General features: G+C 27.5%; 1 protein-coding gene across 1 annotated transcript in view; it reads right to left on the reverse strand.

The window, feature by feature from the left end:
• LOC123300141 (tribbles homolog 2) overlaps positions 1-14,203 on the reverse strand; it is an 84,827-nt gene extending 70,624 nt beyond the window's left edge. Inside the window, exons 1-3 of the mRNA XM_044882635.1 lie at positions 13,873-14,203; positions 13,192-13,809; positions 699-988 (exon numbers count right to left, since the gene is read on the reverse strand). Coding sequence (XP_044738570.1) covers positions 699-988; positions 13,192-13,701 — 800 coding nt within the window. The 5' untranslated portion in view covers positions 13,702-13,809; positions 13,873-14,203. The remainder of the gene's footprint in view (positions 1-698; positions 989-13,191; positions 13,810-13,872) is intronic.
• Between the last annotated feature and the right edge of the window lie 10,077 nt (positions 14,204-24,280).

A 24,280-nucleotide genomic window follows, 5' to 3' on the forward strand; every position in this document is an offset into this window, starting at 1 on the left:
GATGCCACAGACAGACAGATTTATAAGGTCAATTCTATAATACATTAATTTAAATAAGAAAAAAAAAAATCTGGAATAGAATATGCGAAAAAACAAGTATGCAAATGAAGAGATTTTACTGTAAACATTTTTAAAAGTAGTAAAATCGTGAAATGATAAAAATCTTTATTATAGCTAAGAATTTTTGTTGTATTAACGGGATTATAAGATAGTAAACTTATTTTTTATAAAGATTCCTACTTTAAATATTTCAACAAAAATATTACAATTATTAAAACCTTTCTTCTTTATACCCCCCCCCCTCCCCATTACTATTCTCAGTTTTAATGTTTTTTTTTTTTTAGTCAAGTATAAAAATAGAAAATAATCTCGAAACACACGTGTGTTGAATTGAATTGAAAAATTTGGAAAACGTGTCTTTGATTGTAAATAATATCAATAAAATTTCCATGACTACCTACGATTTTTCATTAAAATCACACATAAAACATTTTATATATGAAATTAAATATTTCTAAAATAAATTTTTCAATTTGATAAAAATATCATAATAATATATCGTTTGAATATTAATAAATTTCAATTTTCGTGTGTGTGTGTGTGTGTGTGTGATCAATTAAACACAGTACGAACATAAAACTATAAATAACAACAATTTCAATTATTAATTATAATTAAAAATAATTAAACACACGTACCTTTGGGGATCAGCAAAAACAAATTTTCGTAATTTTAAATCACGTAAAACAATACCATTTTCATGGCATGTTTTCACCGTTTCAGCCATTTGCCGAAACAATCGACGTGCCTCAGCTTCACGTAACCGACGTCGTACACGCACATGCGAATGTAAATCACCATGAGATTTTGGAAATACTAAATATAGATAACGTTCACCAACTAATACTTCATGTAGTGGGTTCATGTGTGGCACACCATCTAAACGATAGTGTGCTGATAATAAGCTGCTACTGTCACGTGTCACTATCTGCAAAAACAAAACAACATTAAATTAATTTTAATTTCAAAAAATGCCATTAAAATTATAATGATAGGGATATAAATATTTTAAAGTTTTAATCATTCTTTAGTTTTTAAATCCTTAAACAACGTCATTAAAGTAATTCGGCCGTCATATGATTTGTCAAGTTAGTAATTAATAAGAATAAAAATAATATTTGTATCACGTAAATGTTTTTTAATGCTTTAAAAATATCGTAAACGATAAGATTTATACGTCAATTTGACTAGTTTTTTACTTTTAAACTGTTTTCTTTTTGGAAAGCGCCATAAGGTATTGCTTTTTTTTTGCATAAAAAGAATCTGTGATATAATTTTTCTTCATGATGAAAACATGAAACTCAATCATCGATTAATTTTTATACAATTAACATCAATACGAGAGAGTACCTATAAACATGAATAGAGTTGACAGATACTTCAAACCAGTACATTTTTTTAAAGTCCTTTAAAACAAAAATTTTTAATCGACTAGAGAATGTTGCAATGAAAAATATGATGTAATATTACACAGAGAATTAATAAAAAGTGTGAATATTAACTTTTTTTTATTATTAATAAATATTTATGAAGATGAAACCATGACCTTAATTTATTCTTGGCATAGAAAACTAATTCACATATTTAAAATAAAAAAACTTGTCAGATAATAATATAATATTAACGTGTCAATTTATAGATAGCTATAGGTATAAAAAAAATTGATTAAGCAATAATTAATTTTATATTTTTATGCAATTATCTGTTTAAAAAATTGCTTATATTATGGATGCAAATATTAATTATTAATTATTATAACATGTTATCAAGGGCATACAATTTTAAGAAGAAAAAAACTGTTTATTTATTAATCTTTAATTTTTAATAATAATTAAACACATATAGCTGAATTTTTATTCAAATTAGGGACATTATTAATTGTATCAAGGATTATAATTTAACCCAAAAATATTACAAACTAGAGTTATACCCACCCGCTTCGCTGGGTTTAAAAGTAAAGATTGACAAAGATTGTTCTCGCTTATTCCCTTTCTATAACACTCGAAATAATGGTAAGGATATTGTTTTACACAGGTAAAATATATGTATGGTTTTCTATTTTTTTAAATGTATAATAGTAATTATTCATTGAGTTTATCAGAGAAGGTGGCCTTGAAATATTTAATATTGACTATTTTTACAGAAATCTGTAATTTATGGTAATTTCAAATATCAAATTAAATTTAATTTTTTATTTTTATTTTTTTTTTAAATTTTTATAAATTATAGTTCATGTGTTATTCTGATATATAAGCTATATTGCTGTACAGTTTCATTAAAAACCATTCGCTAGTTTAAGCGTGAAAGCGTAACAAACAAACAAACATGCTTACTTTCGCATTTATAATATATAGAGATTATGAGTTACAGAAACAAATGTTTCAAGTACAAATTATTTATTTTTTTACATTTTTTGACTTCAAACTCTATTTCATATTTTACGGTTTCAAAGATTGGTTTTTTGAGTCCATGAAGTTGTCTACTCACTACTCAGTTAATTTCAGGAACTGGATGTCACTCAAATCGCTAAAATATGTTGCAAAAATTTAGTTGTGTTAAAAGACAGGCATAGAAATAAATTAATAAGATGATACTATGAATTTTATTTCTACCCTGTATATTTCCAATACAGAAACTTAAAGTATACAGGTAAAAAGTTTAAAAGGAAAATCTACTTGAATTGTTGTTTGAAACTCATGAAATTTTCCATTTTTCATGTATCAACTACCAAGAATTACTAAAGCTGTGATTTTAAAATTTTTACTGAATAATCTAATGACCTAATAATAAAAAATGATTTGAATATTATAATTTTAATGATGAAATTTCGTCATTGTAGCAAGTGGAAATGTACAAACAAGTTTTGTTTTATTTAAAAATTTCATTGAATTTTACTACAGTATTATTTCAACAGAGAAACTCTTTTATCAAGTACTTTAAACAAGATTTTGTAATTATTTCAGAAAATTGTGTTATTTTGTTTAAATAAATATTTTATTTTTTTTTAATACAAACATTTCATTTTTGAATTTCATACAAATTTTCTTTGTCCTTTCTTTATTCTTTAAATTTTCCTTTAATCAAAATTATCGAAAAAAAACCCAGAAAATTAAAACTTGGTGTGATTAATTAATGAATTCGCTTCTGATTAAAATCGCAATAGTACGTATAGAGTAGGGATCATTGTTATAATACCATAGAGCTGTATAGACATAATGAATTGTTGACCGCAGTGAGAGAGGTAAACAGAGACAGAAATTGTAGGTGTATAAAAGAGACGAAGACACCTCTACGCACCAATTTTATCCGTTTTATCTCTACCGCGATCAACCGTTTTTTGGCGATTTTGTTGCTCTATGGAATTATCTCTATGGTAGTTAGTGTGGAACACATGTGACTGGACTGTAAGCTGTTTGGAACACATGCGCCACCATCATATCATCCTCGTTAAATATGCGCCCCCTTTCTACTAACCTGTCTACTGTACTAACAATGTGGTTATATCCTAATAAAACGGAAAATTAAAGTTGTATGAAAGCTTAAATTAGAATATAAATGATTGTATTATGAAAACACATGTTTTAAATATCACGTGGTATGCAAGCAGTCGAATAAAAGCACAGTGGTGCAATAAAATTACAAAACATTATGAAATTAAAATTAATATTACAAAATAAATAGCCCTCTTATGTCTTGTTTAAGAGATTTCCTACTAATTATGGAAAATTTTATCAATAACATTCATTACTTAAAAAAAAATTTCCAAAACAAAAAAATAATTATCATTAAATTATTTTATAAGTATATTTACATAAAACAACGTTTATTCAATTTATTTTTTTATTTCTTTTTTCTTTTAGGATACAATACCGAACAACTATGTAACTATCTTTTTTCTTCTGGTTTTCTTGGTATGTACTTGTTTCTCGAAGTGTACAGAAGAGATCCTGATGATTAGACAGACGGACGACGGACTCGACCTTTAACAAAGGTCTGGAGTCTCTAGAGTCTAGACCTTGCAACCCCGTCCCCTGAAATTATTGATTAAAAAATCAAGCCTTTTATCCAATATTTCCATGACGCTCGTACATCCTCCAAGTTTGGAATACAAATATAATAATAAAATTTTATGTTATCATTGGTAGTGTTTTTTTTGTTGTGTTTGTAAGCAGGCATCATCCATCCATTTAAATACACATTACAAGCTACTACCATATTAAAGTACTGTTATATTTTAATAATAAAATGATTGCATTATATACGTAGTTCTGACAGAATCATTATATGCAAAATTGCATAATATCTGTTGTTTGTTAAATACATTAAAACTAATACACTTGAATAAACCACAAACATACATACACAAACATACTTTATAGTACAGTCAAAAATGTTACAAAAATCGGCTAAAAAGGAAAATGAATGGAACCACTCGCATTTTGCATTTTAGGTGTCAAATATCATTAGTAACGCATGAGTAAGTGGCCCAAATGTTTCTATTTGTTAATAAACAATAAATTGTTAGCTCAATGAAATGTTCAATGTTGAAGTTCACTTAAAAAATTAGTAAATAGGCAACTTTTATGACGTAAATGTTAAGTGTTTGTCAAATAATCGAAAACTATTATACATGTATAACGTATACGTAATTCAAGTTGCCTATTTATTCATTTTGTAAGTCAATTTTAACCGTTTCATTGAATTAACAATTTATTGTTTATAAACAAATAGAATCATGCGTTACTAATGATATTTGACACCTTAAGAAACTCATTCCATAAGGTTTTATCAAAATGCAAAGCGGTTTCTTTCATTTTCCTTTATTAGTAACTTCTTTAACTGTACTATTATATGATGACTAACAATTTTAATAAAAAATTATTTTATCTTTCACTCGAATATATATATAATTTATATGTAAATAAGTGAGAGATAAGATTACACACAGAGACAGACATACAAGTAAAATAAACAAGGTGAACAGCGCAAAACAATATTACTTTAAAATTATTATTATTATTACAGCATCTTTTTATAAATGTGTGTGTGTGTGTGTGTGTGTGTATGCTAACTAGATCAACTTGAGATACAATTCAAACACGTGGAATCTTGTTATTACATTGAATTCGTTGTTTTTGTTTTATTGGGTAAATACGAAGGTTGAACAAATTTATTTGTTTATTTTTTGTATTTTTTGTGTGTGCGATTACAAGCGATTATATTACTTGTGTGTTGAAATATTTGATTGTATCGAATATGCTACCAGATTTACTGTGTTGGTACACGGTAAGAAATTTTTTGTGGATATCACTATGTCAGTATCGATGTGAACGCCATACTTATTTGATAATTGAGGGAATATTAGCAATAGTTATGGCACACAAGTCAATGCAGTATGGGTGTGAGCAGAGCCGGACCAAGGGTAGGGTAAGTGAAGCAGGCGCTCCCGGCCTAAGGTATATTATATTATCCTATGCAAAAGGAGGCACCACGGTTTGATTTTTTCGAAAACCAAAACAAATGGCAGCCTTTCGATTGCCATAATTGTGTTGTTTTTTTAAAAGTTTCTAATTCATTAAAAATATTGCAAGCACTGATATTCAACACTTTCTATACAGGGTATTTAAACAATTAACTCAGTTAATTGTCTGTTTAAAAATGATTTTCTCAAATGAATGAAAAGGTTGATTTACTGAACTAAAATGAAAGGTAAATTTAAGCATAGTGGATAAATACTAAAGGCCACTTTTAAGGGTATTTAACCAATAACAAACAACCCCAAAATTTCTTATTATATAATTGATTGTAATAACTTATGAATATATTGTATAATAATCCACTTGGGGGATTAAAATTTCTGTGTTAAGATTTTAGCAACATTACACACCCCTCATTGCTTCAAGAAAAAAATATTACTTATAATGAGTAAACAAAAACGGTAACAGTAGTTACAAAAAAATAAAATTACAAAAACATAAAATACCATCTGTCTTTGTCTAATTGCATATAATTTTTATTCAGGACATTTCTTTTTATGTACAGTTACTATTCCATCACTTAACAGAATAAAAAAAACAAAAGCAGAACATTGTAAAATATAAAAAATATATGACTACCTTGAAATTGGCACCAATACTACAAAATATTCTTGCAATGTAAGAAATATAGGTATAATAGCTGCAATAAATATTGCAAATTATTATTTGCTATGAACAAATTAATATGATTTAATAATTTTTTAATTAATACCATTTTAGGAATTACAAAAGAACTCATTACTCATTCTTGATATAGTAAAATTATTTTAATACGACTGCTTTCAATAAACATTTAGAAGAAATATTTATCGATTCCAATTTTTCAGTTATTTGGGTTTTATCATTAAAAAAAAGTTAAAATAATCAATAAACTGTTTAGTAACAAAATAATTTGAAGGAGAATCATACATACTTGACACTTCGCGAGTGGCTTCTTTTTGGCGAGTCTACCAAACTTTCTCTTTACGGCTTTTTCCAAAAGTGATGCGTTTTCAAATGAGCATGATAACTATAAATAATAGCTTATAAATAAACCGTTCTCATACTCATTTTAAAACGCAACACTTTGGGAAAAAAACCCTAGATGAAGTTTGGAAGATTCATGAAAAGGAAGCGACTCACGAAGTTTCAAGTATGTATTAATCATTTAACAAATTTGTCCCACGGATAATCTAAAAACTAGAAACTGTTCCCTTTTTAAAAATTTAAATTCATTTGTTACTCTTAAAGAAGAAATAATAAATAGCAGACACGAAATAAATCAAAGAAATAATTTTAAAAAATCAAGACACATCCAAATTTATGATAAGTATATTAATACAACGAATGCAGACTTAACACTTTTTTATTGTCCAACGTTCAATAAAAATTGTACACACAATAAATAATTTCTTTATAATTCAATCACGTAATCAACTTTTTTTTTGTATCATTACACAAGCGAGATAGCTACAGAGCTGTTTCTAATTGTGTGTATTATCAATAATAAATAAAATACAATTACATCAATTTTAATTACATAAACAGAAAAATGTATGTACGTACGGTACCACATTGTTCAAAAATTTAAGCCATTACGATATTATGGGAAATGACTCATCATTCGTTTATTAACATCAGAGTAATTCTGTCTTGTTCAACCCGGATTAAAACATTTTAATTGCGTCATACTTTCACATATGAACATCGGCATTAGTGGTTTTTTTTTTATATAACAACATATTGATGGCAGACTTTCTGGAGTTGATATTAAGTACGGATGTTTTAATAAATTGTCATTAATAATTTATAAAAATAATTGTTTTGTTATGACGTTAAATAAAGTGATTTTAAATGGCTGATAAAAAAATAATGAAATAAAAAACATGTGTTAATTTTTATAATCGTCCGGGTTTTTTAATATTTAATTAAGGTGTGGGTATACACACATCTTCACATCTGTGTAATTTTCGCTTAAATCCCGTATATGATCAATTTTTGATAATTTTTATATTATTATTATTAATATTATTAATATTATACAATAAATTAAGGAGATCCTAGGTAATTTTTTTTAAAAACTGTATTCGAACAAAAATGATAAAAATCTTGGTTATTCATGGTCAATATAAAGCGATTTCTTAAAAATTACTCGGAAAAAAGTACGTGAAATGTTAACAGGATAATTATTATTATTTGAAGTTTCACAAAATAAATTTACAGGTTATTTTACTATAGTAACGTCAGAAAGTACGAGAATTACCTTAATTTTATAATGAAAATTGTTGTAATTTAAAAATTTTTATAAAGTTTGTTAATTTGTTATCTTGTAATTATACCATATTATGAGTAACACCCGTTGAAAAATTCATTGAAATAAAATTGGACACATCATCGGATGTTTCGTATCAGTTCTTATAATCATTAAACATAAATATCTAATATATTTATTCTCTAAATCTTTAGGCATTAATATTTAAAAAACTATGGTATAAATCGAATAATTTTACTCTTAATTTTCAAATTCGATGAATCAAAAATAAGTAAACTTCAAAATAATAATACACTTCTAAGAATTAACACAGGAAAAAATAAGTAATGTTTTAAACATAAATGCAAAAAAAGTATGGCCTTAAGAATAAATACACTGTTTTAAGAATATATTAAAAAAAATTACAAATTATGGTGTAATATAAAAGAAAATAAAAATTACCCATAAATATAGTAATATTAAATGTCAAATTTTTGTGTAACAATATGAAAGAAACAATTGGATTCCTTTTAAATATGGCCTTAGAGAGTTAAACAAACAAAAAATAATATGCAAATAATAATAATTAAATAAAAAAGTGCACGATAATTCTTTTTGAAGTTGAACATACAACTCACAAATGAATAAACATTAAAGAGAAATGATTATTTAAAAGCGTACACACTGCATTATTTTAACAATATATAGACTAACTATATAGAGAGAGGTACCTTAAGTACGTATATATTTATAGCATATTTTATACATATTATAAAAAAACAACGTAGCCACAAGCATGTTTCCACTGACAATGAGTAAAAGCCTTGCTTTATAGTTGCCTCATGTCGATTGTTTTCTTTACGTATTCAATCATCAGCAGTGATTTAATATAATATAATTCTTTGAACATATACACGTGAAAGAAGTTAAATCTGCTAATAGTACACACGGTATAATTTGTTAGGATTAATCACTAGTCTAGTTAACAAGTTCCAACTGGTGAAATATAGAAATAATGGTCTTAAAAAAATACGTGTGATAGCTTGTTAGATTCGGAAGAATGTTTAGAAAAATAAGCTAGAAGCATTTTTAAGCATATTAAAATTTGCTGAAGTTTATAAACAATTCAAGATGAAAAACAAAGGTATTTTGTTTTTCGCCAATCCTAATATATTATAAATGTGAAATTTTGTGAAGATGATTGAAGGTATCAAACTAATTATAAGTGCTCAGTTGTATATTTTAAACATACAGGATATGTCAAAATAATTGGGCTATTTCTTTCTTCAAATTCTGAACTATATTCTTAAAATCCCGATTATATACTGGCTATGCTTGCCTCTATACATAATTTAACGGGTTGTATAAATCATTCTAACCAATCCGAACCAATTGCTATCCCTATATAATTTATATGTTTCCCTATAAATGTTTGTTTGTTACGCTTTCGCGTAAAAACTACGGAATGGATTTGAATAAAACTGTAGAACAATATAGCTCATACATCAGAATAACACATGGGCTATAATTTTTAAAAATACATTTTTTTTTAAATTTAATATAATTCTTCATGAATTTAAATGTATTCATGGCCATCTTTACTGATATACTCAATGAATTATGATTATTTTAAACTTTTAAAAAAATTGAAAACTGTACATATATTTAAGATAACGAAAGAATTTATGATTTTTTACGAAGCTGATAGAATATGAATGATACGAAGCTGATAGATGTTGTTATGTTGTGATTATTATTTCTGTCCCTATAAATAATGTCGTGTGTAGCAGCAGGTTTGAATAATGAATTATAAAAACGTAAAATTCCGATACACAAATCAGGTTTTTTTGTATTACGCATAATTTTTTTTTTTATTGTACATTTCTTTAGAGGGTTGAAAAATCATTATAGTTTCCCCCTATATAAATATAATTTTACTACCCTGTTTATGTGTAAATATGCTTTTGAGATGGACATCCAATTAAGGTCAATAATTTTATTTCTTTCTGTTTAGTTACGAGTACATATTTCCGGTTTTTAGTAGTTTTTTTATTAGCTAGTTTAAAATAAAAAATTCGTTTGTTATTAGAAATATTCAATAGATATTGTTTGCGTGTTAAAACGGTTTTCCATTCGAATTTATACTTCTTAAATAATTTTCAATGCTATTTTTTGAATGTAATTATAATCCATGAGTGTATAGGTTGTTTAGATAAAATTCAACCCTGAAATATAAACATTCAAATAAACTTAATGAATAAAGTATGGCGAAATATTAGTTAAATGATAATTTTTTTATGAATTCAATTTACAATTTTGCAATTAAAACCGTGTTTATAATTTAATATCGAAATTAATGTCACTTGTGGTATGTAAAAAATGTAATTCAATTCGATACAAAATTTTATTTTTATTATTAGCTTAATTTAGTCAAAACTCGATTACACAAAAAATCATTTTTGCAATAATATAAACTAATTTTAATTTGAGACGCATTTCATTTTTCGATTACTAATAATTATACTCTTTTGAAAATTATAGAGATATTGCTCAAGATTAAATGGTATTTCATGTCTCAAAAAAGTACAGAAGCTATTATTCTTAAAAAAATATTTCTTAATTTTTGCATGACATTGAAAATAATTTCACAGTAAACATCATATATATAATTATATTAAAAACAAATTAATTTAAAATTTAAAATGCGTCCGAGACGTTATTAATTTTGACATCGTCCTTGTGTCGAATAGACATAAAAAAAATCAGGAGCCTCACAATACAAAATAAAAAACGGTAATTATACTCTGTATATAAGAAATATATAACAAGGTATACTAATTTTATTCCCAGGCTTGTAACTCTTTGAAATATTGATGATACAAACAAAATTTTGATTTAACACCTAATTAGTCCATTTCCGTTTATCGGTTAATCTGTCCGTCCGTAAACAAGAGAATTTAAAAAAGAAAAGAGATATCAAGTTGAAATTTGTATAGCGTGCTTAGGACGTAAAAAGTTAAGAGATAGAACAAAAACTTGAATGTAACAAATGTTCCTTTAAAAAATTTAACAACTTTTTTATTTGAAACATTTTTTCGTAAACATCATTGCTTACACGTGTGGATGCAATTTAGGACAAAACTTTGGTGTCCATTTTCTCCAAAACTATAAAAGATAGGGATTTAAAAATTTGTAGATAGCTTCAACTAGTTGTTAGTTAGAAAAAATTCTAAAAAATACTTTCGAAAATTTTCGAAAACCAAAACAAATAATGTCCGAAAAGTCGCCATAATTGTGTTGGTTTTTTCAACTCTCTTAATCTATTAAAAATATTCTAAAGAATTGAGTATTTCAGCAATTTACTCAGTCAATTGTTTATTTTATTCTGAATTTAGGTAGAACGCAAATAATTAATTGAATAAATTTTTTATAATAGTGGTTTGATTAAATTGAATATTTTATAAAGACGCCATGCTATTTAATATTGGCATATATTAAACAAAGATAGATAAAAACAGTACCAAAGTATAGCCAATATTTTTATGAGATTTTTATGTTATTACTAAGCGAGTTAAAACGACATCAACAAGGTCTTTGCGATCTTTTATTACTGATATAACACACAAACATATACTACACACACTATTTTTGTAGCAACATTTAAAAGCAAATAAATTTGTCTAGACTTGAACAAACTTATTTAAAAAAAAAAAAAGAAGTTTTTATTTAATTGTACTTCTGAAATAGCGAGAGGAGATATGACGACTTTAAAATAAAATTTGGTCCGTGTGCGTCATTTAATATTTTATGAGTAATGCTTTTTTATTAAGAACCGGTTAAGTGATGACTTGAAATAAGGGGTTCTATATTTACTTAATCTTAATATTGTAAATTCAAATTATATTTCTATTTTTTAGGGGTTATCTGGACCAATATCACAAGCCAAACGATAGCAAAAATTTAAGAAAGTAACTTAAAATTGATAAATCTCCTTTCCTCTCACAAGTGTTATATCCAGGCTTTCATATTAAAAATAATAAAAAAATTTTACAATAAATAATTTTCTAGCAAAGCGGGTGGGTTACAGCTAGTAATAAGATAAATCTCTAAAATTTTTATGATATTGTAAAAATTTGAATATTTTAATCCCTTTTTTTACAAGCAAAGTACATACCACATGTGTTTAAAATTATAGGCAATAAGACATCATATGGTGTTAATGACCTATCAATCCAAATCATCCCTCAAAAATATGAGAAAAAAAAGCTATTAAACCTCAACGAATCAGGTAAATATAAACCTAACTGTATCTGTATGGGTAGTAATAAAGCCTTTTTATAGTAATTTTAAAAATTGCGTGAGATTTGATTCAAAACTCTGATGATTTATTCTTAGAAAATAGTCTGGGGCTAAACTACAACCAAATGCATCATAATTTTAAAAGCAGATTTTTAATTGCCTGATCGAAAACTATATTATTAGTCTGGAAAATCAAAAACAAAATTTTTATGATATATTTATTTTTTATCATGTATCAAATTTTTCTCCGGTTTCAAATAAAATATATGGGTGATTCCACGGGTGACTGATACTAATTTGGACCCAAAATGTGTGTTTATTATCAAAAACAATAGGTAATAGTTTTTTCCCATTCGCGGTGCAATTTTTCATGGTATCACCCATATATGTGCATGTGTGTATATTTACGCTTTTGAGCCAATTTTGTCACGTTAATGTGACAGAAAATCATCTTTTGAGATTCGTCGATTAATAATTAAAATAAACTAAGATATTTATTGTAAGTTGCAAAAAATAAATTGTTATAAAATTTAAAATAATTACGATTTTATTGATCTGTGATACAAAATATGCAATTCAAGGTGTGTATCCATTCACGAGTTCGACCCGGAGAATAATTTTCGAAAAGTTTAAGGTCTGTTTTAGTGTAAAAGGGCCATTAATTATATTAAAATGAAAAAATTAATCAAAATCTTATTTGTAGAAAATTAATTATGGTATGAGTAAAATTAATTTTGGTATCATACAATCAAGAAACAATAACTTTCTAAGGGTCATATACACCATGACTTAAATTTCTTTTAAACAATAAAAAAAAACGATAAAGAAGGTATGTCTATGCCAAAACTCAGGTAAAAGAATCAATAGAAATATGCTAATAATATCACATCGTCTACTTTTAGGGATAATGCTAATTGATGCAATATATACCTGTTGTTTACTATAAAATTGTTTTATTGGAAGCACCGACGACTACACTTGTTTATTTATTTAAATATGCAGGTACCGCATTAAAAAGGCGTGAAAATCGTATCTTTTAAAAAGTTAATTTTGACTATTTCTTACCTTACAAACCATCTCTTGGTGCGTATGAACATTAACGCATCGATACAAAGAACTTCCTTCGACAACATTTAACAACAAATATTTTTCACCCAATAATTTCGATGGTTGAACTCGATAACTTTCATCGGATTGTTCATGTAAATCATAATCGCTTCGTGTAGATGGTACAACACTACAATTATCGTTATTACTCGAGGAACTAGGATTATTATTATCACTATTGTTTGATGTAGCACTAGTTGGCACTGTAATTGATCTATGTAAACGACACGGTATTAAACCCGGTGCACTACATGCTGGAGGTGATGGGGTGTTGCTATTTGTACAACCACTAAATTGTGTCACTTTTTTCTCGCTAATTATTTCACTATTTGAATGTCGCACTAATAATCCTTGTTGTGACGATGGAGGAGACATCTGTGGAACACTTGTTGTTAATAATTGTCCATTGTTGTCCTCTTTAACACGTACTAACATTGTTGACATAGTCGTCGACTCTTGTTGATTCATTATGGTACACTCAACTTAAAAACACTTAAAACACTCGGTATAAAAAAGTCACACACTATTTTGTATATAATCCAATTGTTGTAAAAATTATAAATGTTGAATTACAATCTGTAAAAGAAAAAAATATTAATTTTTAATTATGAATTAATGAAATATTTTTGGTATACACACCAAAAAGATTATTTTAATTTGAGCAGGATAATCGTGCCAAAAAATGGACCGTCAAAAAAACAAAAAAACAAATGAATTGTGTAATGTGAAAGAAAAATAAAAGAAAATCGGCGGTGTCAATTTTTGGACCGGTGTCCCCGCTCAATTAAATTAATAATTGATTTTCATTAATTAATACATTTTTTTAAACTAGGTTAAATAATTAAATTTATATGTTATAAATGAATAATTATTATTTGTATAATATTGATGATGAAGGGTATTGAGAGATTTTTTATACAAGTGATATGTATCATATAACCTAACAATACACCAAGCACGCCATAGCGCTACTGACAAACATTATCGCAAAGAATATTGTGTATACTTGGATCCGTGTATTTCTCTATACTATTACTGCTGGAATTAATCAGGAGTGGGGGTAAAGTATAGTACGTACTATTAGGTTATGTTAGTAGTATACATATTGCTGAATGTATGTGTATGTGTGTGTAGATGACACGGTGGACGACTCATAGTAAAATACACATACACAATAACATTAATTTGCGCAGACTCAGATATGCGTCACATTTGCGTGTTGCTTAAAATATTGCTTCTAGGTTCTTCAATAAACAACACACACACACACACACACAGGTAATTCTTTTTTAAATGTTTTGACAATGAATTTAATTGCATTGAAATTTTTTTTCGTGTTAATTATAAATTGTAGATAAAAAATAAGAACCTTTAATTTTTGTTTATCATATCTGATTTCGATAACACGATAATTTCTGAAAGCGGTTAAAAATAAAGATTTAGTAGATATTAAAGGTATAAAATTCTGATTTGGCTTAATTATTCTAAAAACTTAACTTTTGCTCTTGAAGGTTGTTGGGATGTGCACTTGTTTCAGAAATAAATGCTAATTGGTTAGAATAATTTGTCTAATAAAGAATTAATTACGAATTTATCACTTGATTTAGAGGTAAATTTCATTTTCATTGCTCATATTGCATCATACTTAATGACTTTATTAAGTCGAATAAATAATTAAACAGGGTTGCGCCATTTTGAATAATACTGATTTATCAGAGTTGGGCAACGTTTGTTAATGGACATTTTCACATTGCAATATTGCGTAATTGGTAGATGTAAAAAGGGATCTGGTACCAAGAAATTTATTTTAGATTTTTTTTTAAATTTTAATGAATAGACCTTGCTTTATAGGTTATAAGTTATAATGCAATATATTTCCCATCAAATTAGATGTATTTTCTTTTGATCAACTGAAGTTTAGAGCGTATCAAAGCCAATTTTTAGCTTTTACCTGTAGAAGGAAAATTTTCATTTGTGCAGTTTTTCCACATTTTACTCGAATTTACTGGAAAACTATGCATTTTAGAGAAAAATAAATCAGTTCAAAGTTATCGGTTGTAAAATTTCCGATCGAATTGTACTTTTTTCGTAAAATCTGTGCATTTTAAGAAAAAAGTACTTTGTATAAAAGTTGTTCAGCAAAAAATTTCCAACCGATCTGTATATTTTGCTTGTTGCCAATCTTTCGCAATTTTTGGAAAAATCGATATTTACAGAAAATTTTCCGCGTTTTTTCGCAGTTTTTTAGAATTCATTCAAAAATTAAAATACATTTTAGGGAAAAACACTCCAGTTCAAAGTTGTAAGGCATCGACCTCAATTTTGAAAATTATGTCACGTAATGCCTTTTTAAATCTATAACTGATTCAATTTTTTTTAATTTAAAAAGATTTAATTTGGGAATTTGCTCGTTTAAAAATTAAATAGAGTTGTGTCATTTTGGGTAATAATGATATATCATCAACTTTCATTAGAATTAGGCAACGATTGTTAATCGATATTTTGCACATTATTGTGTAATTTTTGTTGTTTTGTTATTTTGTTTTTTTCAATGCTTATTGTTTAGTTTTAAGAAATGGCTTATTTATTAATGAGTAACAAAAATTTTTATTTTTTGAGAAATTTTTAATGAAGAAAACTTTTCATTTATTTTCCATTCAATTTTAATTTTTAAAAGAAATGATATTCTTAACGTTCATTTTAAATAAATGAAACACATAAGAATGGTGCAATATTTACTTACAAATAATATGTAATCGTCAAACGCTGAACAATAACTACTTCATAGGTTCGGATAGTAAATAAGGCTTAGCAAAATAAAAGATTATTTATTACTTGTTTGTTAAAACAAAATATTATTTATTAATGTCAAAACCAGAACAAAAAATTCTGATTATCCGTAATTAGATAAAGCTTTAAAAAAATTGAGGACTTATTCTTATTTATAATCTAGCTTAAATGATCGACTCTCTCCCAAGCTTGTTATATATTTATTTATTTTTAACTGAATATGGTGGACGCATACATATTTAGAAAATTGAATTAATTTATTCCTATCTTTAAACAAATGGCACCGTACTAATGTAAAAAATATTATTAATTTGGCTAAATTATAACAAGGTATTCTTAAAATATAACAAGGTACAACTTCTTCTTTGAGTTGTTTTAATAGTCAATTTTATCTTAAAAGCTAAAAGATAAACTGACACTTAGTTCCAGTTGACAATAGTTGGAAAATTGATCCTAATAAAAAAATAATTCTTTATTTAAAATTTTTTTTCGAAAATAGTTAGCTTTCGGAGGAAATGCGACTGAAAAGTATGTCATTATTGTATTTAATGGAAAGAAAATACGGTAGCTGCAGAAAAATGCTTTTGTCAAAAGTTGTCATGGGCAATAGAATACATTCGCCTTTGTCCATGACTTTGTCCTTAAATTCTAGTTGATCTCTAAATGATCTTGAAAATTTACTTGGGCTTAAAAGTTATTAACATAGATGAGCAACCTTTACTGCCCTTGATAATTTTTGTCTAAGTCTTTTTTTTCGATTAAATTTAATAATGACATATTTTTAAGTCGCATTTCCTCCGAAAGCTAACGATTTTCGAAAAAATGTTTTGAATAAAAAATGTAAATTTTTTTATGAAGGTTAACTTTTTAATATAAAATGTTATTCTATCTTTTACCTTTTAGAATCTCAATTTACTGTTAAAGAAACTCCGGAGAACTAGGTCGAATTTGATGTCAGAAAATGATAGCCCCCATCAAACTCAGCAATTTTTGATAAGTAATTTAAAGCGTATTTTCTTTTACGCTTATTAAAATATTTTGTATCTATCAAAAATTAAGCCATATATTTTAGTAGAACAAGCCCGGTGATAACACAGGTTCTCGTTTTTGGTCTACAATAAAGTCTATATACACACAAAAAAAAAGATAAAAGATGAAAAAGGATCAAAATGATTATCCTTCTTATGTATATACCTGAGTATTGAAAAACCTGCATCAAAAACATACACCTTTCAAACTCCTACATACATCATATTATAGAGCCTGCAAACTTATTTACTAAGCAAACTGAAAATATCATATATAGAAAAAAAAAACTTGTGAACACAAAGGACATATTAAAATACAAAACGCATACATTGCAGCCTATCTATACTTCTATAGTAAGTATATGATATTAAGGAGCAGCTGTTTTACTCCTATTATCCTTATACATTTTATTTTTTTTCTTATATCACCTGGTTTCTGTATTTTTTTATTAAGTAAAAGATAGATATATAGGGTGGACCATTTTAATATGCTATTGTTAATAACCCGTTTTGTAGTTAACCAATCAAAAAATTAACTAAGACAAAAGTTACAGAATTTGCTGGGGGACATCATGTTCTGCCATCAGATTGGACTTAGTTCTCTGGATTGCTTTAATAATCCATTTATATCCTGAAAGGTATCAAATGATCTGAGAGACGGTATAAGGCCGATCTTCCTCTATCTGATAAACAAATGGGACATATTTTTTATGAAAATTTATTGATTGATTTACAAGCCTATCAAAAAGTGTTCATGGCTATTTTTATACCCTGTATATATATGTAATATTTATCAAGATATACTAAGATTAGTCCCAAGTTTGTAACGGCCAAAAATATTGATGCTACGAACAAAGTTTTGGTATTGGTATAAAATCACCTAATTAGAAAAAAAATTAGAAAAGAGATATCAAGCTGAAATTGTTATAGCCTGGACGTAAAAAGTTCGTAAATTAGCAATATTGGTCAATTGGGGCTTGGGTCCATCTTGTAAACTGTTAGAGATAGAGCAAAAGTTTAAATATAAAAACTTTTCCTTATAAAAAAATAAACAACTTTTGTCTTCAACATTTTTTTGTAAACGTCACTGTTCATCCCTGAAGGATAAAACTATGGTGTCCATTTTCTCCAAAACTATTAAAGATAGAGAGTTGAAAATTTGCAGGTAGCTTCAAATGGTGGTCTTGTGAATCATTCTTGAAAAACGAAAAAAAAAGTTTAGAAAGTCGCTAATAAATGGCGACTGAAAGGTCGCCATTATTGTGTTGATTGCAAGCACTCATATTCAACCCTTTCTATAAAGGGTATTTCAACAATTAACTCAGCCGATTGTTTGTTTTCACTTTTTAATTAAATTAATGTTAATCACTATTTTCCATGAACGGTTTTTTGAATTATCTTTCTTTCGGATCAAATTTCTATTGGTTAATCGATCGGACTTACCTATTCATATGGTATGAACAGATCTACACCGATCTGTCAACCAATCGAAATTGGTATCAGAAGAAAGATAATTTAAAAATTTAATTTCATTAAAAATAGCCATGAACACTTTCGACAGGCAAGTTACCATCGTATGTACATCACGTGTAGGTATATAAATCAACAAAATTTCATAAAAATATGTCCCATATGGTGGGTGAAAAACGACCTTATATCGTCTCTTGTACTATAAGAGGTAGAATAACACTTTAAATTAGAAAATTGATCTCTATGAAAAACTAACATTTTCATAAAATGCCATTATTGTATTTAATCGAAAGAAAATCGAAAAATTTTACAGACAAAAGTTGTCAAGGACAATAAAAGTCATTCGTCTATCTTAATAACTTTTAAGTTTGCGTAAATTATCAAGATCATTTGAAGATAAATGTCAAAATGAACTTGAAACTAAAATTTCAGGTCAAAGCCATGGATACAGGCGAAGGACTTCTATTGCCTTTGACAACTTTTGGTTAAAAGCTACCGAAAAATATAGCTAGATCTTTCTCTCGATTAAATGCAATAATAACATATTTTTCCGAAATTCATCGATTTTCGAAAAAATGTTTGACATAAGAAATGTTTTTTTTATGAGGATCAACATTTTAATTTAAAATGTTAGTTTATCTCTTACTTTTTAGGATTTAAATTGACTGTTAAAGCAACCCGGACAATTAGGTCCAATCTGATGTCAGTACTTGATATTCCCCAACAAATTCTGCAACTTATGTTGAAGAAATTTTTCGATTGATTAACCGCAAAATAAGCTATTTAACCTAATAGATGAAAATGGTCCACTCTGTACAGGTATTATGTATTTATATATTCTTTTATACGATTGCACAATTTCAATTCATACGCTTATCCTACGCGTTACATCATCTTGTACTATACGTAAATTATCCTCCTGTTGTTGTATTATATAAGGATTATTATTATTGAACGTAAACAGGATTGTACAATATATTTGAAAAAAAAAATTGTATATAAAGAAATGTATACGATATTAGGCGGTAGGGGAGTGCTTAGACCAGTTCTAGTGTTTAGAGACAAGATTCCCTCTCCGGTTAATGTATTAAAATACCCATCGATAAAAAGCATGAACTAATATATGACAACATGGAATCGAAAGCATTTAAATTATTTTTTGAAACTATGTTCTTTATTGCGCGTTCGGAGGATGAACACACTTTTATTAGCTTGGCATATTTTTCCTATGTATCTATGTAACATCAACCAGTTTAAAATGCCGGATTGAATTTAAACCTCGCACGCTTATCAAGGACCGATGATAATACAATAATTTAACAACGATTAACTAACAAATCTTTAATTAAGCCAGCGAAATTTTGGATAAAAGGCTTGAAATCATTTCTGAAAATTTCAGGTAGGGGAAGAGGGAGTTGTCCGATTATTTAAATAAATAGATGGCTTAAAATTAGGCGTATTTAACATTGGTCTTATGGGAAAGCGGCAGATGGATGATACGTTTTCATAGATTTCTCCAAAAATAGTTGGTGGAAATTTAAAAAAAAATTATTTAAATTAAAGTTAAAATCATAATAAGTTATTAAAAACCAAAGCAAAAATAAGTGAAAACAAACAATTGACTGAGTTAATTGTTGACATACCATGCATAGTCAGTGTTGATTTCTTTATCACATTACACATACAAACATGTGACACATACATAACTGATAATCAAGTATAGTACATATTAAAAAATTTCCGCCTAATTGGCGCCCTCACGGGTAAACAGTGATGTTTACGAAAAAATGTTTCAAACAAAAGTTTTTTAATTTTTGATAAGGAACATTTTTTACATTTAAACTTTTGTTCTATCTCTAACGGTTTATAAGATGGGTCCTACGGAACCAAGACCCAATTGACCTATGATGCTCATTTACGAACTTGACCTCACTTTTTACGTCCTGAGTACGCTGTAAAAATTTCAGCTCGATATCTTTTTTCGTTTTTGAGTTATCGTGTCCACAGACGGACGGACGGACGGACGGACAACCGGAAATGGACTAATTAGGTGATTCTATGAACACCTATGACAAAATTTTTTTCCTAGCATCATTATTTTTAAGCGTTACAAACTTGGGACTAAACTTAATATACTATGTATATTTCATATATGCATGGTATAACAAGTGAAAATAAACAATTGACTGAGTTAATTGTTGAAATATCATGCATAGTCAGTGTTGATTTCTTTATCACATTACACATACAAACATGTGACACATACATATCTGATAATCAAGTAAAGTACATAATATTATAAAATTTCCGCCTAATTGGCGCCCTCACGGGTAAACAGTGATGTTTACGAAAAAATGTTTCAAACAAAAGTTGTTTAATTTTTGATAAGGAACATTTTGTACTTTTATTTTGTAACAGTTTACAAGATGGGTCCTACGAACCCAAGACCCAATTGACCTATGATGCTCATTTACGAACTTGACCTCACTTTTTACGTCCTGAGTACGCTGTAAAAATTTCAGCTCGGTATCTTTCTTCGTTTTTGAGTTATCGTGTCCACAGACGGACGGACGGACGGACGGACGGACGGACAACTGAAAATGGACTAATTAGGTGATTTTATGAACACCTATGACAAAATTTTTTTCCTAGCATCATTATTTTTAAGCGTTACAAACTTGGGACCAAACTTAATATACTATGTATATTTCATATATACATGGTATAAAAATCCGTTGCGTCCGACTTATGAAGGATGTATAAGCACGGTAGTGGGGACACAAATTAAAAAAAGTATATACATTTTCAATTTTGGTGGTGGATTATGTTATAACTTGACAGTATAAGACAAAAGTAAGAATACAATTTTTCGACACCTGGGGTAATTTTCAAAATATCGACAATTTATAAAATATAATCATAAATACCTGTTTGATTATTTATTTCGATATTTCGTGAACCAAGGCAGATATAGAAAAATATTGCATTCTTATTTTTCGTCTACAATCATGAAGATAAAACAAAAATTTCAACCAAAATCTAAACTTGCCTTGGTCCTCTTTCTACCTTAACCAGTAATAAATTAAAAAATTAAAAAGCACGTTTTTGTATGGCTAGTTAAACTAGAAAGTAGAAATTAAATAAAAGTTTACAAAGAGTAAAAAACACGCTTTTGTAACTAGATGAACTAAAAAGTAGAAAATAATTTAAGGGGAGTCTTTACTTACATGGCGTAAAAAACAAACAATTGCGTAATCTGCCACTGTCTATACATAGTATTTCAACAATTACCTCAACCAATTGTTTGTTTTCAATTGGTCCCCTGAAATTATTCTTTAGAATTCGCTGTTTACAAAACAAATGTTGAATTTAACGTTATAAATTTGGAGCTTACCTATAATTGTTATTAAGAGATGATTATTGGAATTAAGTAACTTTTGCTGTAATTACATTCACAAAAATGACCTATAAATTCTTTTTATCTTTATCTAAAGCAGCGTAAGTATTAAAAGTAATTAATCTTCCAATCAATTGTTTACAAAGAACGGAACATTACAAAGACAATAAACAAGTTGTGCAATATTAGACTTCTGCACGTACACACACGGTTAATGAGTTCTTATTAGAGATTGGAACATGATGTTTTAATTTCAAACTTGGAAAATTTTGTGAATAATATTGTGAAATTCAATTAAATACCTTACTCATGGAGTAAGGTTTTTGATATATCTATATACCGAGTGTCAACTGAAATTCGTAATTGCTTATTTGTGTTATATATGTATGGCAATATGACAAAAAAATGCGACACTTTGCTGTACATCAGATATATTTGGTGGTTGAAAAATATACATTAATTAATATGTGTTTTAATGCCACCAAATATATATGATGACAGCAAAGTGTCGCATTTTTTTGTTCACAAGTATACATAGAAAGTAAATACATTAACTTTATAGATGAAGTAAATAATTAAAGTAGTTTACACAGCGACTTGAACAGTCGGGATCCTAAAGTAAAATCTAGACCGGCTCAAATATTTCCAACGATGGACATCGCCCGTTAAAATCGCTATGTAACGACTGGATTTGTTTTCTTCTCTTCAGATTTTATTTAACGCAGTCTGGTTTTTGATTTTAATAATTTTTATTTTAAACTTTTTACAATTCCAGCACTAAAAAAACCTCTTATTATACTACATTAAAACTTTTTAAATCAATTTATTATTCCAAATTAAATTTTAGTATATAACGTATACATATTTTTGTAATAAACTTTTAATTTCCTTTATTTTGATGCCATACTCGAAAGATTTGGTTAATTTTTTTATTAACGTATTACTTTTACGCGACTCTTGTTGCGTTGTTTTTTCAAACACCTATCTCAGGTCACTTCGGTTTTTGAGACAAATATAACGATACCTTAAATGTTCATCGAGCCGTTTGGAAGATACGAGGTAGGTAATAAGAAATTTACAAACAAGACAAACCTTGACAATCGGATAAGAAGGTTTAAGAACAATCGGATAAGAACAATTTGTGTGTGAGGTATAAAAACTTTTTAATTGAAAGATTAGTTTTTGATTACTTGTGTGATTAATATAATTCCAGCAAAATTTGAAACACAGCTTCATTGGTGTTTAATGACAGAACTGGATTTAGGCTTAAGCTCTTGAGGGCTGGGTCTAGGGTAGCATCATTTGGGGGATGCCAAAATTTAAAAAATAACTAAAATTTAAAAGACGATTGAATTCAATGATAAAATTAATAAGTATATTATAGTTTAAACGGAAATGGACTAATTAGATGATTTTATGAACACCTATACTAAAATTGTTTTCACATCATCAATATTTCTAAGCGTAACAAACCTGGGACTAAACTTAGTATATCTACCTTGATATATATTTCATATATACAGGGTATAAAAAGGCACCTTTTAAGGTTCTGTAAGCTTAATCCAAAATAAATATTTCGATCACAAAAAAAAATTAAACTTTCTAATTGATATCGAAAATCCCATTTTTAACCCAAAATAAAAGTCGGAATTTCCCCTTCTCAACTAGCCATACCACGCCGTATTGAGTTTATTTACACATTAAAAAGCTTTTTTTATGCCAGAAACTATAAATTCCGGACGCAAAATTGAAGATACATGGGTTATTTTACTTTCGTATATTGGTGTAGATAAATATTCAATTATATATTAAATTTTTTATTTAAATTTTTATCGGCGTTTGCTTACTTGATTAATATGCACTGAGCGATTTTTTTAACCGTTGTACCTTTTCTGTGATACAATCTAAACAATGTAAGTATGTGATTATCTATAATTCTATATCCAATATCACATATTCTTGATATTATGAATTCGTTTGACTTTTATTTAATGGGTCATGAGATCCGGATTACGCAGTGTAATGCTAGCAATTTCTTACGCATTATTCATTGCGGCGATTAAATAAAGTTTAAAATTATACAGTGACAATTAGAATTAGTGGTACTAATAAGAATAATACATGCATGAGTAATTTATTTAATTTCACAATATTACGCACAATTTTTAAATTAATTATACCATGCATATATGTAATATGCAAGGTATACTAAGTTTAGTCCCAAGTTCGTAACGCTTAAAAATATTGATGCTACCAACAAAATTTTGGTATAGGTGTTCATAAAATCACCTAATTAGTCCATTTCCGGTTGTCCGTCCGTCCGTCTATGGACACGATAACTCAAAAACGAAAAAAATATATG

The sequence above is a fragment of the Chrysoperla carnea genome, chromosome 1 (assembly GCF_905475395.1).
Source record: "Chrysoperla carnea chromosome 1, inChrCarn1.1, whole genome shotgun sequence".
In the NCBI taxonomy this organism is placed as follows: domain Eukaryota; kingdom Metazoa; phylum Arthropoda; class Insecta; order Neuroptera; family Chrysopidae; genus Chrysoperla; species Chrysoperla carnea.